This window comes from Sapajus apella, unplaced genomic scaffold, assembly GCF_009761245.1.
Source record: "Sapajus apella isolate SASKATOON/1434 unplaced genomic scaffold, GSC_monkey_1.0 scaffold53, whole genome shotgun sequence".
NCBI classification, from domain to species: domain Eukaryota; kingdom Metazoa; phylum Chordata; class Mammalia; order Primates; family Cebidae; genus Sapajus; species Sapajus apella.
The window spans coordinates 10,184,569-10,199,562 of NW_022436993.1; the positions used below are offsets into that span (position 1 = coordinate 10,184,569).

At 39.5% G+C, this 14,994-nt stretch overlaps 1 protein-coding gene across 1 annotated transcript in view; it reads right to left on the minus strand.

The window, feature by feature from the left end:
- The window catches only part of MRC1 (mannose receptor C-type 1), a 104,445-nt gene that overhangs the window by 77,110 nt on the left and 12,341 nt on the right, over positions 1 to 14,994 (minus strand). Inside the window, exons 2-4 of the mRNA XM_032243955.1 lie at positions 12,022 to 12,423; positions 7,420 to 7,593; positions 1,251 to 1,415 (exon numbers count right to left, since the gene is read on the minus strand). Of these exons, the coding sequence (XP_032099846.1) occupies positions 1,251 to 1,415; positions 7,420 to 7,593; positions 12,022 to 12,423 (741 nt within the window). The remainder of the gene's footprint in view (positions 1 to 1,250; positions 1,416 to 7,419; positions 7,594 to 12,021; positions 12,424 to 14,994) is intronic.

The window sequence follows — 14,994 nt, forward strand, 5'->3', positions numbered from 1 at the left end:
CAGGACTTCCTGTAATTGGTACCAATTCGTTGATCTGTTTTCTTGTTTACATCTGTCTTTTCCCATTGGATTTTAAGCTGTACATGGACAAAACAGGGTCAGCTTGGATGTCCCCAGGATCTAGCACAAAGCCTGGCACATGGGTACCATATATCTTGTAAATGAATAAATAAATAATAACAAATTAATGTATTTATAGTGCTGTCAAGGAAGGACATATATGTATTATATTAATAAAAGTGGTAATAAGCAAATAAGAGAAATGCAGATGGAAATAGACTTGCATTTCAGCTGTATACAACTGTGAGAATTCCAGGCAAAAGAAACAACATTGGAAAAGGTATGAAGGTGACAATGGATGAGGAAAAACAAGGAACCCAAGACTTCTCTTTTGTTGGGACTGCAAAATGCAAGACCAGAAACAGTAGAGATGTCGGACAGGTGGCAGCCTTGAATGCCAGGCAAAATGTACTTTGTTAATTATTTGATGGGAAATGAGAAGTCATAGGAGCAGAGATATATTAATATTAATCTAGTGCCATGTCCAGAGAAACTGGAGGGAGGAGATTTTGGAGGCAGCAAATCGGGATGCTTTCGCTCCCACAACTAATTTCTGGTCCTAATCTCTCTGTTTCCCCAAGTGTATATTTTAGAAGCTAAAACAGATACTGTCTTTTCAAGCAAACTTTAGCTCTTCTATGTTCACAATCAGATAAGAACACATGTTTAAAAAACAAATACATTGTGGAAAGGGTATCAATAAAACTTGAAAACCAGTAGAGCCTAAGAGTCCAAGAGACAAGAGGCAAAAATAACTCCGGGGTTTCAGAGCAGCCCTCGACTTGTCCCTGCCAGTGGTAGCAGTGTTTCCATTTATCATTTTTGACCTCTGTAATGCTAATGGAAGACCTTTGGCTTCAGGTGAGACCTGAATGATGGATACTTGACCAGCACCATTCCATTGCCTTGTGTCCAAGAATGACATCACTAATCGATTGTGGCATCTTTCCCTGTGATCCCAGAATCCTTCTTAGCACTGGCTCTAGAGACTGTTAGAACCAATAGTTGGCTCAGGAGATGAGAGCTCTTTGCCATCCCTGGTGTCATTTTCAGAGTATAGATTTGTCATCTCATATGCATAAACTGCTTAAGAACTGCTTCTGTCAATAAACACTTGTGCCGTTGACGTCTAAGTCAGATTATATAAAAATAAAGCAGTCGTGATTTTACGACGTTTCTTTTCATATTACCTGTGAGGTATGTTTGCTCATGTATCTCTGTGATGCTCAGGAGCTCGGCGCTCTGTTGTTGGCAGCTTTTCCTCGCCTGGTGCCACGTTAAAGCAGATTGGGAGTTTATCTGGTAGGAAATGCTGGTCAGTGGGTCTTTATTCCATAGGCTTTCACTGCCCTCAACTGTGAAAGAAATCAGATGGGATTTGGTACATTAAGCATAGAAAGCACTTTCAGTGAATAGCATTGTTTAAACCAGCCTAAGGGCATTTTTGCCTGAAGCACTGTCTTTCTTTCCTTTTTTTCCACTTTTACTTTTTCTTCTTCTTTTTGATACAGGGTCTCGCTCTGTTGCCCATGCTGGAGGGCAGTGCTGTGACTTTGGCTCACTGTGCCCTCCAGCTCCTGGGGTTAAGCAATCTTCCCACCTCAGTTTCCCAAGTAGCTGGGACTACAGGCATATGCCACCATGCCTGGCTAATATTTTTTAAGTTTTGCAGAAATGAGGTCTCTCTATATTGCCCAGGCTAGTCTAAAACACCTGTTCTCAAGTCATTCTCCTGCCTCGGCTTCTCAAAGTGCTGAGATTACAGATGGGAGCTACCATGTCCGGACTGTTTTACTTGTTTGTTGTTGTTGTTTTGTTTGGTTTGGTTTTTTGTTTTTGTTTTTGAGACAAAATCTCATCCTGTTGCCAGGCTGGAGTGCAATGGTACAATCTCGGCTCGCTGCAACCTCTGCCTCCCAGGTTCAAGTAATTCTCCTGCCTCAGCCTCCTGAGTAGCTGGGACTATAGGCACCACCACCACACCCAGCTAATTTCTGTATCTTTAGTAGAGATGGGGTGTCACCATGTTGGCCAGGCTGGTCTCGAACTCCTGACCTCATAATCTGCCTGCCTTGGCTTCCCAAAGTGCTGTGATTACAGACGTGAGCCATGGTGCCCAGCCTGTTTTACTTGTTTTTAAGATGGCTTGAGATTTTCTTTACTCCTGAAATGAAGTAAGAGGTGGGGGATGAGCTTTCAAAGGATCAACTATATCCAGTCTCTTCCACATGCCTAAAGAAAGGCAGGCAGGCATCATCTCCCTTTTGAGATCTATTGAGTTGGGAAGTGAGACAAATATGAAGACAGTGGACCTTGGATACTACAGAAGGTGGGAGGGTGGGAGGAGGATGGGGACTAAAAATTTATCTATTGGGTACAACGTTCACAGTTCGGGTGACAGGTACACTAAAAGCCCAAACTTTGCCATGATGTAATATGTGAATGCAAGACATTTGCACGTATACCCCCTAAATTAATAAAAATTTAAATTTAAATTTAAAAATTTTAAAAAGAACAGAGATACCAGCCCAACCTCCTCGATCTACGAAAATAAGGCAGGGGAAGCATAGAAAATAAAAATACATCTTCTCAGCAAGTAGATATTTTGCCTTTGCCTGTACATTCTAGTCTGGCCTTTCCGGGAACATAAGGTGTCAGCAGGGAAGGTCACAAGCTCCTGCAGACAAAGTGGCCGGAATCTGCACCTGAGGTCTTATCACTCACTGGACACTTGACTTCAAATGCCACTTGTAACTTTTTCATTCCTCAGAGTAAAAAAATCACAAGCGAATTTCTTTCTTTGCTATTTTATGATTCCTAATAAATTCCATAAACCTGAATATACTCTATAAATGGCCAATAATATATAGATAAATATTATTGATAGCATTTCACATTTAAGAGGTTTGGGAAGCTAGTAAACAAATGAAATATTTTTGCATGCTTCATGTAGTGAATAATATTTCTCTTTTTTTTTCTTTTTCTTTTTTTTTTTTTTTTTTTGAGTCAGAGTTTCGATCTTGTTGCCCAGGCTGGAGTGCAATGGCAGCATCTCAACTCACCACAACCTACTTCTCCCGGGTTCAAGGGATTCTCCTGCCTCAGCCTCCCGAGTAGCTGGGATTACAGGCATGCACCACCATGCCTGGACAATTTTGTATTTTTAGTAGAGATGGGGTTTCTCCATGTTAGTCAGTCTGGTCTCAAACTCTCAACCTCAGGTGATCTACCCACCTTGGCCTCCTAAAGTGCTGGGATTACAGGCGTGAGCCACTGTGCCTGGCTGGCCTCTTTTTTATTTTTAATAATATAAAATCCTACTTACAAGCCATGTGAAGTAATAATCTTCTCATTTATTTGCGAGGATAAAAGGAAGTATCATATAACTTCTGTGAACATTTTCTGAGAAATACTCAGTTTGCTAAGAAATTAGGCAATTTTCCATAAGCACATAGCTGTTGTCTCTGAATCTAATTGCACTTTTTATTCGATGAGGAAGTGATCACAGATCTTTTTGTCAAATGCAAACCACACACCATGATATGAAACTTGTGGTCCCATGACATATTGAAGAGGAAGAAAACATACCAAACTTTGATTCAGGCAACAACGTAGAAATTTTTAAGATGTTTTAACTACAAAATCATTATATGTTTATATAAAAATAAATTCGAATCAGCAATGATAAATTTAAATTATAATGATCTGAGGTCTTGCTGGTTTCATGTTTATGTCAGCAAGACCATTCAAATGAGACAAATTCGGGGTTTATTTGAAGATAGAGATGTTTTAAACAACTCGTTTTAGAAATGTGGAGGACAGTTTTGTTTATAATATAGTAGAAAATGCCACGCATGGTGGCTCACACCTGTAATCCCAGCACTACTGGAGACCAAGGTGGGGGAATTATGAGGTCAGGAGTTCAAGACCAGCCTAACCAACATGGAGTAACATGGTAAAACCCCGTCTCTACTAAAAACGCACCAAAAAATTAGCCAGACATGGTGATGCATGCCTGTAATCCCAGCTATTCAGGAGGCTGAGGCAGGAGAATCGCTTGAACTAGGCAGGCAGAGGTTGCAGTGACCCAAGATCACCCCACTGCACTCCAGCCTGGGAGACAGAGCAAGACTCTGTCTGGAAAAAAAAAAAAAAAAAAAAAATATATATATATATATATATATATATATATATATATATATATATAATAAAATATGGCAGAAAATGTGAGATATAAAAAGGAGGGTAATTTTCTTTACATGGGAATGGAGGAAAGTGACACAAATGACATAAGAAGGAAATACAATTGACCTTTCACTTAAAGAAAGTAGATTTTAAACTAAGGGATTTAATCATATTTCTCAATGAATGCATGGGTTTGCTGATTGCATACCATCTCCCCAAAGAATTCAAATTCCCACATAAACCAACACACCTGATGTTAGAAGCTAAAGTTGCTACAGGGAATGGAGACAACCAGGACTTTTCCTTTTCCTGTTCTCATGATACTTGAAAATAAATATCTACATGGAAGGAAAGGATTACAATAAACAATGCAACAGACAATAAGAGCATCTATTAAGTGTTACTAGGTCAATAACTGATCCCTCATCCTCCTGTACAAAGCCTGACAGTTTTAAGGCTGATATAAAATAAAATGTCCAGCTGGGCATGGCGGCTCACACCTGTAATCCCAACACTTTGGGAGGCCGAAGTGGGTGGATCATTTGAGGTCAGGAGTTCGATACCAGCCTGGACAACACGGTGAAACTCCGTCTCTACTAAAAATACAAAAATTAGGTGGACATGGTGGCACATTCCTGTAATCCCAGCTACTAGTGAGGCTGAGGCAGGAGAATCATTTGGAACCTGGGAGGCGGAGGTTGCAGTAAGCCAATATCACGCCAATGCACGCCAATCTGGGCAAGCAAGTGAAACCCTGTCTCAAAAACAAATAAATAAATAAAATAAAATAGCATGCTCTCTTGAAAGGAACACAAAATGAAACAGATTGGAAGACTATAAAGCTGTTTAAGAAAGGCATTAAATGTGTAAAATGTGCTTTAAAATTTTAATGCACATTGAAATCAAACAATGATTTTCTACAATTATTTTACAGTTAACAGGAAAAATTACATAATTTGACAGTGAAGGCATAAAATACAAGTAATAAGACTAAAAAATTATTCCACTGAACAAACTCAGGATGCGTCTCCAACACACATCCAAGGATCTCCAAGGTTGAGTTTTCTTTGTGATGAGTAACTTACCATTTGTCCTCCACATTCATTCATGAAATCACACATTCATCTAACTCCTTTGTCAATTTCACTTATGTGGAGGATGCTATAGTTGGACCCCTGAAATATATACCCTTAAGAAACTTCATGAAACAGATTAAGAAAATACCATTTCTATTAAGTAAAGGAGAAAGACACTTTCCATCACTTGACAATCAAGTATTGCTTTATCTTAGAAAAAATTGCTCAGTATGTTTCAGACAAAAATATTTCTAATACAAAAATTCAATATCTATAAACCTTGAATACAAATCAAATGTCTTTCTAAAGATTGACATAAAAGAGGCAAATAGAACTACCTTAGTTAAGACTGAGAGAGCAGTGTCGCTATGAACAGAAAAGCTGTGAGTTTTGTGAGTATTCATTCAGAACAGAGACTGCACTCTGAAGACAATTACAATAGTATATGGGGCTCAGAAATTAAATTTACTTTTCGTGGGATGATTAGGGATTATAAATCCAGAGAGATCAATAAGGACAACTCTTAGAATTCTGGCTTTCATTTGCCAAACTCAGATATTTTTGTTAGTTATTCTGTTTTACAATAACGCTTGAAATAGTGTGATTACGTGTGGATTTGTGGTCTGGAAAGTTGAGTTGTGATTCTATTGTGACTCAGACGGTTTCACAATCATCCCAGATGATATCAGATGCTCTTTGCTCCACCCAGTCCCTTTGCAGGGCAGCAGGAGAAAGAGTTCTAGGTGATCCAGAAAACAAGAGCTGCTCTGATCTGATCTAAAGGAGAAGGTGAGTGGTTGGGAAGGGTGGAGCAAGCATAGGAAGAGGGTGTCTGGTGACAGGGAACGTGAAGCAAAGAGGAACGCTTCCTTTTCCTCTTTCCTCAACCCCAGCTCTGTCTCCCAACCTGATGCCCTCCTCCACCCAACCTAACATTTGCTTTACTGTTTGCTTCCATATTTTTAAGCATGGAAGAACACCAAGAATTCACCTGTTCTGCTGCTTTCCCACCACGATAACATAATACTACTTATTTTGTATTCTTGCAATAAAACTTGAATTTTCATTTTAAGAAACCTTCAAACATATAAATTACCCATTTCCATTGATTTCTAGCTGTGTGAAACTAAATGGCACTCTTTAATGTAAACTTAAGAAGAGTATCATGACTATCATTTTCACTGTGAAGAATGCTTTTCATAATATTGACACAAAATTCAGGATGCTCATGTCTTGCTCCATCAAACCACATGCTTGTAGCTTCCTTTTAATTCTGTTTTTGATCAATGGTTTCATAAAGATAAGGCATTTCAGAGAGGAAGGAATAATAGCATGCCTACCTACCTCCAGTGTAAAGTATATATTATATTGTATACAGGATAACTTTCCCTGAATAATTGATAGTTGGTAAAAATAAAGAGGTTGACCAGGCATGGTGGCTCACACCTGTAATCCCAGCACTTTGGGAGGCTGAGGCAGGTGGATCACGAGGTCAGGAGATCGAGACCATTCTGGCCAACACGGTGAAACCACGTCTCTACTAAAAATACAAAAAACAGCCAGGTGTGGTGGCACATTCCTGTAGTCCCAGGTACTCAACAGGCTGAAGCAGGAGAATCACCTGATCCCAGGAGGTGGAGGGGGCAGTGAGCTGAGATAGTGCCACTGTGCTCCAGCCTGGCCACAAAGTGAGATGCAGTCTCAAAAACTAAATTAATTAATTAATTAATTAAAAAATAAAGAGGTCATTTGATGGAAGAAACATTGGCACCATGGGAATGCAGTCTAATCCTCTTAGCATGATCTCAAGGAATGTTGAGACAGCAGCGGTGAGCCTAGTCTTGCTGGCAAGATCAAAATACACATACAAAGCCCAGGGTAGAAAGTCCAAGCTCTGTATTTTAGTCTTCAGCCAATATAGATCATTTTCTCCTCTGAAAAATGGAGACAATGACCTCTGTAAAGGGCTATTGTAGGTACAATGAGGTCATAAATGTGAAATAACTTTGGGGAAAAATGATCTAGATAAATTCAAGGTCTTTCACTGCATTATCAGACTAAATATGCCCAGCTCTTCTTGATGATACACAGTACTTACATTTCAATGGACAATATCCATATAGCTTGTCTGTGTCATAGTCAGTAGTGGTTCCACACCAGAGCCATCCATCTGACCGCCCAGCACTCGTGCAATCTGCGTACCACTTGTTTTCAAACTTGAATGGAAACGCGCAGGTTGCTCCATTGGCGTTGCCCCGTAGCGTATACATGGCTGGAGAAACATAGTGATTTGAACTCGGAATGTGAGTGACATTTCTGAACACTGACTTTCCAGTAAGAAGCCTACTGAAGGGATTGCTTGGTGCACCCACAAAGAGGTTTTATTTCTTTTTGGTTATTTTTTTCCCCTCTCCTTTTACCCTAGCCTTTCGCTGGGTGCACACAGCAGCCTGTACTTAGCAAATAACTCCTAGTACCACTGCATTTCCACTCTGTTTTGGAACATTTTCAAATAGTACTCATTTGTTAAGTTGTACCATTTGGAAATGTTCCAATGGTACAATTCAAAGTGGTACTAGTAACAGTGAAAAGTGAAATGGTACTAGTTAGAGCGGTACTAACAACTCATAGTACCACTTTATTTTCCACTGTCTTTTCCTCCTTCCTCTATTGACACCACCTTTAACTTCTGCATTTCCTCTGAAACAAAGAGGTTGTTCTTTCTCTTGATTGGAATCATGGAACTATAGAATCTCTAGATTAAAAATAACCTTAAAGCTGTATAACTCAAACCCAGTCAATACTTAAATCCCCTCCAACCACTTCTCGTCAAGTCAGCCTTCTATGAGTACCTCAACAACGACCATAAGGAAGGATAGACATTTTGGCACTCTTCTCTAATCTACATCATAAAAAGAAACCACTCAAAACTGTTAGATACCATCTGCAATCGAGGTTTTTCTTTTTAGCAAGTGAAGGCCAACAGATTAAGTGGGAAGCTCTGGGTTCAGCTAGAAATGTTAATTTAAACAAATATAGAATCATTGTTAATTATGGTTTGGCTTAAGTCAAAAAGGTTAAAGAAGCTCATCTCTCCACTAAGAACCAAACAATGCACATAGCTATATTGTGGAGTATGGTTCAGGTCTCCATCTTTGTAGAAATAACAACCTTTTACATTAAAGCATTTGACCTCTTGCTGCCAATTGATACTCAGAATTTATCCTAGGTAGGAATTCTCCATCACGTTTTGTAGATTCTATGACTAGAAAAAGTTCTTAGCTGGGTTCAGTGGCTCACGTCTATAATTAACGTAGTTTTTAATAACTTTAAAATGCTCTTCCAGCTTTAGTTCCACTAAGTTATGGGAATGGTCTCTGAATCATATATTTATAAGGAACAAGCTGTATTCAGGAATAATTACGCCATTCTTAGTCACAGAGATAACTATTTCTTCGTACAAAGGAAACCAGTTAAGACCACCTTGGGGTTAGTTGTACTGTTCATCATTTAGCCAATAAATTTTCAGTGTTGGAGATTTATGGATCCCAATGAGATATGGCTTTACTCACTTATTTTATTTTTGATACATGATCTCACTCTGTCACACAGGCTACAGTAGGTGGTGCAATTATGGCTTGCTGTAGCCTCAGTTAGCTGGGCCCAAGTAACCCGCCCACCTCAGCCTCCTGAGTACCTGGGCTACAGGCACACCACAGTGCCAAGCTCATTTTTAAATTTTGTTTAGGTCCCACTATGTTGCCCAACCTGGTCTTGAACTCCTGAAATCAAGCAATCCTCTCGCCTTAGCCTCCCAAAGTGCTGGGATTATAGGCATGAGCTACATCACCTGCCAGCTTTATTAGCTAACTCTATCTAATAATGACGGAGCCATTCTATACACTCAACACTGATGAGACCCAAAGAACCCCAACTACCTCACTGACACGTCATGTAATTGTAGTCAGTTTACTCTTGTTCTTGCAGTCTGAACTTCCAAACAACCATCAAATCCATCTAAGTCTACAATTCTCATTCCATTCTTCTAAAATAATTCCTATTTTTCAAACAGTTCCACCATTCCACCCCTTCCCCCAAGTGCTCATCAGAGATAAAGAGACCCTACAACACATTCCCTGGACACTGTCTTCAGCTCTAATGTGTCTTCCCAATCTCATGGTCACTCTGAGGAGCTAGAACCTCTGGCCAGATTACCTTAAGTGCTGGAAGATCTTTGGAGAGTATGCAAAACCTATTCAATGGATTCCATGCCGCAGAATCACCTAGGTCTTCGTGGAAATCATTGAATAGATTCCTGGGCTTTTCCTCGATCTGTATAATCTGTATATTCAGAATCTAGTAGGAGGAGGAGCTCAGGATCTGTATTTTTAACAAGCTCTCCAAGTGATTCTTTTTTTTTTTTTTTTTTTTTTTTAGACAGAGTTTCACTCTTGTTACCCAGGCTGGAGTGCAATGGTGTGATCTCGGCTCACCACAACCTCCGCCTCCTGGGTTCAGGCAATTCTCCTGCCTCAGCCTCCTGAGTAGCTGGGATTACAGGCACGCGCCACCATGCCCAGCTGATTTTTTGTAGTTTTAGTAGAGACGGGGTTTCACCATGTTGACCAGGATGGTCTCGATCTCTTGACCTTGTGATCCACCCGCCTCGGCCTCCCAAAGTGCTGGGATTACAGGCGTGAGCCACCGCGCCTGGCCCAAGTGATTCTTTAGCATATTAAAGTTTGAGAACTACTAGCCCAAACGCTATGCATATTTGTCTCAAAGTCAGTGGGGAAACAGAAATAGTAGAGGGTGAAGCAAATATAATAATGTATTTTAAAATAAAATAGAAATTTGATTTTTTAGCATCAATCTTCCTCAAGTAAAACTCTTCAATCAGAAATATTTAGAATCCCATGTTGTCAAGAGTTCTGCCGAGATTGAATTTTAGGCGATCCAAATTGGGAAAGAATGTTCTTGGATCATCTTTCCAGGGATAACTTAAAGGAAAAAAATATTTAGGTAAATGTATTTATCACTACAACTTTATAATGTTAAATAGGAGATACTGGATCACAGTCCACAATGAAAATTATTTTCTGAAAAATGTAGCCCATAGTTAAAAAATAAAACCTCAATTAGCACAACTGTCCCATCGGTGGAATTTGACTCAGTCAAGTTTACTCCACCTTTATCCTTCCTTGTAATTTTCTGCTGAGTTTCTCCTGATAGGTTTTTTTGTGTTCACTTTGGTTGCCTCTCATATCACTTCTAAACCTATATTATGTTTGAAAAATGCTTCAAAATAACTTATTTCTGAGCCCTTCTCTCTTCCTACTTCAATCCCTACTCTCCCCTCTTCTGTATATAAATGGAAAATAGAAAGCTCACAATTATCTCCCTACAAAGAACTAAATTGCTATGCTCAGTCTTAGCTGAGATAAGCTAGGTTCAGCCAATCTTAGTAGCCCAGTAACACAGGAATTTTGGAAACAGGTTATCTCTCGTCCCCAAAAGCAGGCTCTTTCTCTGACCTTGAGGTTGTTCTAGATAACACTTCACAATAACCAAGTATCCAAACCTAAAATGTGATTATAACATCATCTGACTCGAGACCAGCCTTTGTAAAAAGGCTTCAAGTTGCTTTGTATTTTGCCTTATTTTCTGTGCAGCCACCAGATAATGAAATTTGGTCAATATAAGAAAGAACTAAATATTCTGATTTTATTTAACCTTCAAGAGATCAAGAAGCCAAATACCTATAAGAAGATTCCTCCCATCGCATTAGTGGTATCACCTTCTCTGATGGCTACCTAAACAGACCACATATTAATTTACAAACTAATTCCTCAGATTTATAATCTTCAGATTATTACAGTCTCTAAATACCCATAACTTGACAAAATAAATCAAAAACATTTAGAACCCCATGTTGTCAAAGGATCTGCCAAGATTTAATTTTAGGCAATCTGAATTGGGAAAGAATGTTCTATGGATCATTTTTCCAGGGATAATTTAAAGGAAAAGAAATATTTGGCTAAATTTATTTGTCACTACAATTTTATAATGTTAAATAGGAGGCTTTGGGTCAAAGACTACAATGAAAATTATTTTCTGAAAAATGTAGCCCATAGTTAAAAAATAAAACCTCAGAGAAAGTTAAAAGAATGCCTTCCCAGCTGGGCACCGTGGCTCATGCCTGTAATCCCAGCACTTTGAGAGGCCGAGATGGGAGGATCTTCTGAGGTCAGGAGTTCGAGGCCAGCCTGGCCAACATGGTGAAACCCCGTCTCTACTAAAAACACAAAAATTAGCCAGGCATAGTGGTGTGCACCTGTAATCCCAGCTACCCAGGAGGCTGAGGCAGAAGAATCGCTGGAACCTGGGAGGAAGAGGCTGCAGTGAGTTGAGGTCATACTACTGCACTCCAGCCTGGGTGACAGAGCAAGACTCTGTCTCAAAAAAAAGAATGCCTTCCTATTTATTAAAATAGCTGAAGTATCAGTCAGGACCTTTTACCACATTTTTTCACCAGCATGTTCTCAGAATAGTTCTACAGAATAGTTGAAAACACAAAGAATGCGATCAATTGATATTTCTAGTACACACCAAACAAGAACATGTCTATGTTCTTGAATTAGCTTCCAACCAAGAAGATGAGAAAATTTCAATGCAAAGGTAAAAATTCCAAGCATCTTACCTTCATAACCTCTAGAGCATAAATTGTCTGCGGTTCCATAGATCTTCCACCTGCTCCATAAACCTGATCCCTTGTAGAGCATAACGTTCTTTTCTTGTCTATTGCCATAGTTAAAAAATAAATCTTCTCCTTTGATCCCCAAAAGTGTGTCATTTTTGCACTCCCATTTTTGAAATTCACTTTTTGCGTCGCAGGCATAGAGAGTGACAGGAACCCAGTCAGTTTTGGATGGCACTCCCAGGCATAATTTAAATGCAACACTCATAATCTGAGACTCAGACACCCATCGGAATTTCTGTGATTCAGCATCCTGGTTACAAGCCGCAGTTTGGACTGCACTGGGATTTATTGCTTCCACACAGCGCCTGTGATCTTCATTATAGATTAAAAACTGCCTGGTATCTGTTTAAAAAGAAAGAAGCAGGAAAGGAAAGAGAGGCAAGCATGGTTACGTGGATTTATATAACAAGGACAATACTTTAGGTCAAAAGTTTCCAACTCTTCCATTTCCCTTAAGACTTAGGATTATAGGAGAAAAGGTCACGATGACTGTCCCTAGGCCAGTTTTCTTTGAGGATCACTGAAGCTGGAGGGAGAACCTGGACTGAGGGCCTGCCAAGGTGCCAGCACTCAGCTGGATGTCCCCAAAATGTCCTTGTTCACTATGAGGAGTCTCATGAAAAGGTCCACCTTACATGTCCAGGAGTGAACATACAAGGCAGATAACAGAGGGAATAATATCAACTGAGAAAAGAACATTTGGGTAATATGAATACGATAAACTGTAAAATCAAATGATGTATGTCCTAGAAAAGGTGTTTGTTTGTTTCTTTGTTTTTGAAACAGAGTCTCACTCTCTCACCAGGCTGGAGTGCAGTGGTGTGATCTCAGTTCACTGCAACCTCCACCTCCCAGGTTCAAGCGATTCGCCTGCCTCAGCCTCCGGAGTAGTTAGGACTACAGGAGCATGCCACCAAGCCCAACTAATTTTTGTATTTTTGGTAGAGATGGGGTTTCACAAAGTTGGCCAGGATGGTCTCGATCTCTTGACCTCGTGATCTGCCTACCTCGGCCTCCCAAAGTGCTGGAATTAACAGGCGCGAGCCACCGCGCCCAGTCTGTCTGTTGTTTTTAAGGGACAAGGTCTCACCCTGTTGCTCAGGCTGGAATGTAGTGGTGCAATCACGGCTCACTGCAGCTTCTAACTTCTGGGCTCAAGCGATCCTCCTGCCTCAGCCTCCCAAGTAGCTGGGACTGCAGGCTTGCACCACCATACCCAACTAATTTTTTATTTTTTGTAGAGATAGAGCCTCACTGTGCTGCCCTGGCTCCTCTCAAATTCCTAGCTTCAAGCAATCCTCCCACTTCGGCCTCTCAAAGAGCTAGGATCACAAGTGAGAGCTACCTCGCCAGGACTAGAATAGGATTTTGAAGTGTGATACATCTCAACACCCTTTGAGATACAGAGGTGAAACCTATATATAATTACTCGCATTATAAATAACACTAGGGGTTTATATTTTTAATTTTAAGAATATTTTTACTTTAGATAATATTACCATCATTTTCTGTCCCACCGATTTTTGAATTAAATGCTTTCTAGTCCAGGTCAGGTCAACTCGACAAGCTTTTTTGTTTTTTTGTTTGGCCTTCCAACAATAGGTATCTTAGAGATGCACCTAGAGATAAATGAGTATTCATCATATTATGTTAACTTTCATCTCTTTGGCATACTTAATCTAAACTTTGTGTAACAATACCAAAATGTGTTTAAAAGTTTAATAGTGAAGTTTGCAATAAAGAATAAATAAATGTAAGTTTTATATCATTGGAGATAATATTTTATGAGTGTAACTTTAAAAATAACACTTTTATATTTGTAATTTGGAACTGGTGATTTAAGTAAATATGTAAAGATGACTTATACTTAACAGCACATAGCTGCTAGCTGCCAAAACGGAACTTCCTCTTGCAAAAGAGGAAAAAGGATCTGGTAAGCATTTTTTCTTTCCTTTAAATCAAAATTGAATTCATGTAAAGTTTTCCTTATTTGTAAGGAATATAGAAATGAAAGTAACTGAGGGCTTTAATTTCATGATATAAACATAAATTCAACTCATCTTGTGAAGTTTTCCTCAATTCCATGTACTCACCTTGTTCTTTCCAAATGATCTGGTATTAGTACAGATGTCTGAGGTTCTGACTAAATGAGCTCATTATTTTTAATTAAATAATTCCAGTGAAATCAAACAAAGTTACAATCATGCCACTAGTAGAATCCTTCAGTGTTTCCAAAGCATTCTCACAAGCCATACTCTATTTCCTGTTCTGAATGCCTCAATGAGGTCAGCACCACTTATACTCTGAGATCAGTCCTAGACCCATAAACTTAAAGCTTATAATAAATATTTGCATCAAAAGATTGTTCTCCTGATATGCTCTTGTCCACACTAGCTCCCTACCTCCTGCCTCTATCCTACCTGCGTTCCTAGTTCTTTGCAACTTCAAACCTCTGCCTGGTCTTCTCTACAGGGTTTCTCATTCGCACTTTGATTTCTTGGAATCGGAACTCACTAAAGCCTGGACCCAGACACCTGCCTTCGCTGGCTTCTGTGAAGTTGACGTCTGTCCACTGAACACACAATACCTGTTCCAATCTCCTCCTGTTTAGCTGAGCTTCTCTCCACACTTGATCTCATCTTGTAACTGGTTATATGCTAGTAGGACACAATGAGTAATCTTCTGCCTTTTTTTTTTTTTACCCTGGACTTATCTTCCACTTTTCAGATAGCTTTGCTTAGTAATACCTCATTGTTAATAATAATAAACATATCTTCCACCTTATACTTTGGCAATTTTCATTGTATTGTCAAGCAACAGTCTTATTAACTGGTCAAATTCAGTCAATTCACCAGTTGGTAACCAGTTTTTTAAAAGAAGGCATTCAAGGCTGGGCTCAGTGGCTCACGTCTA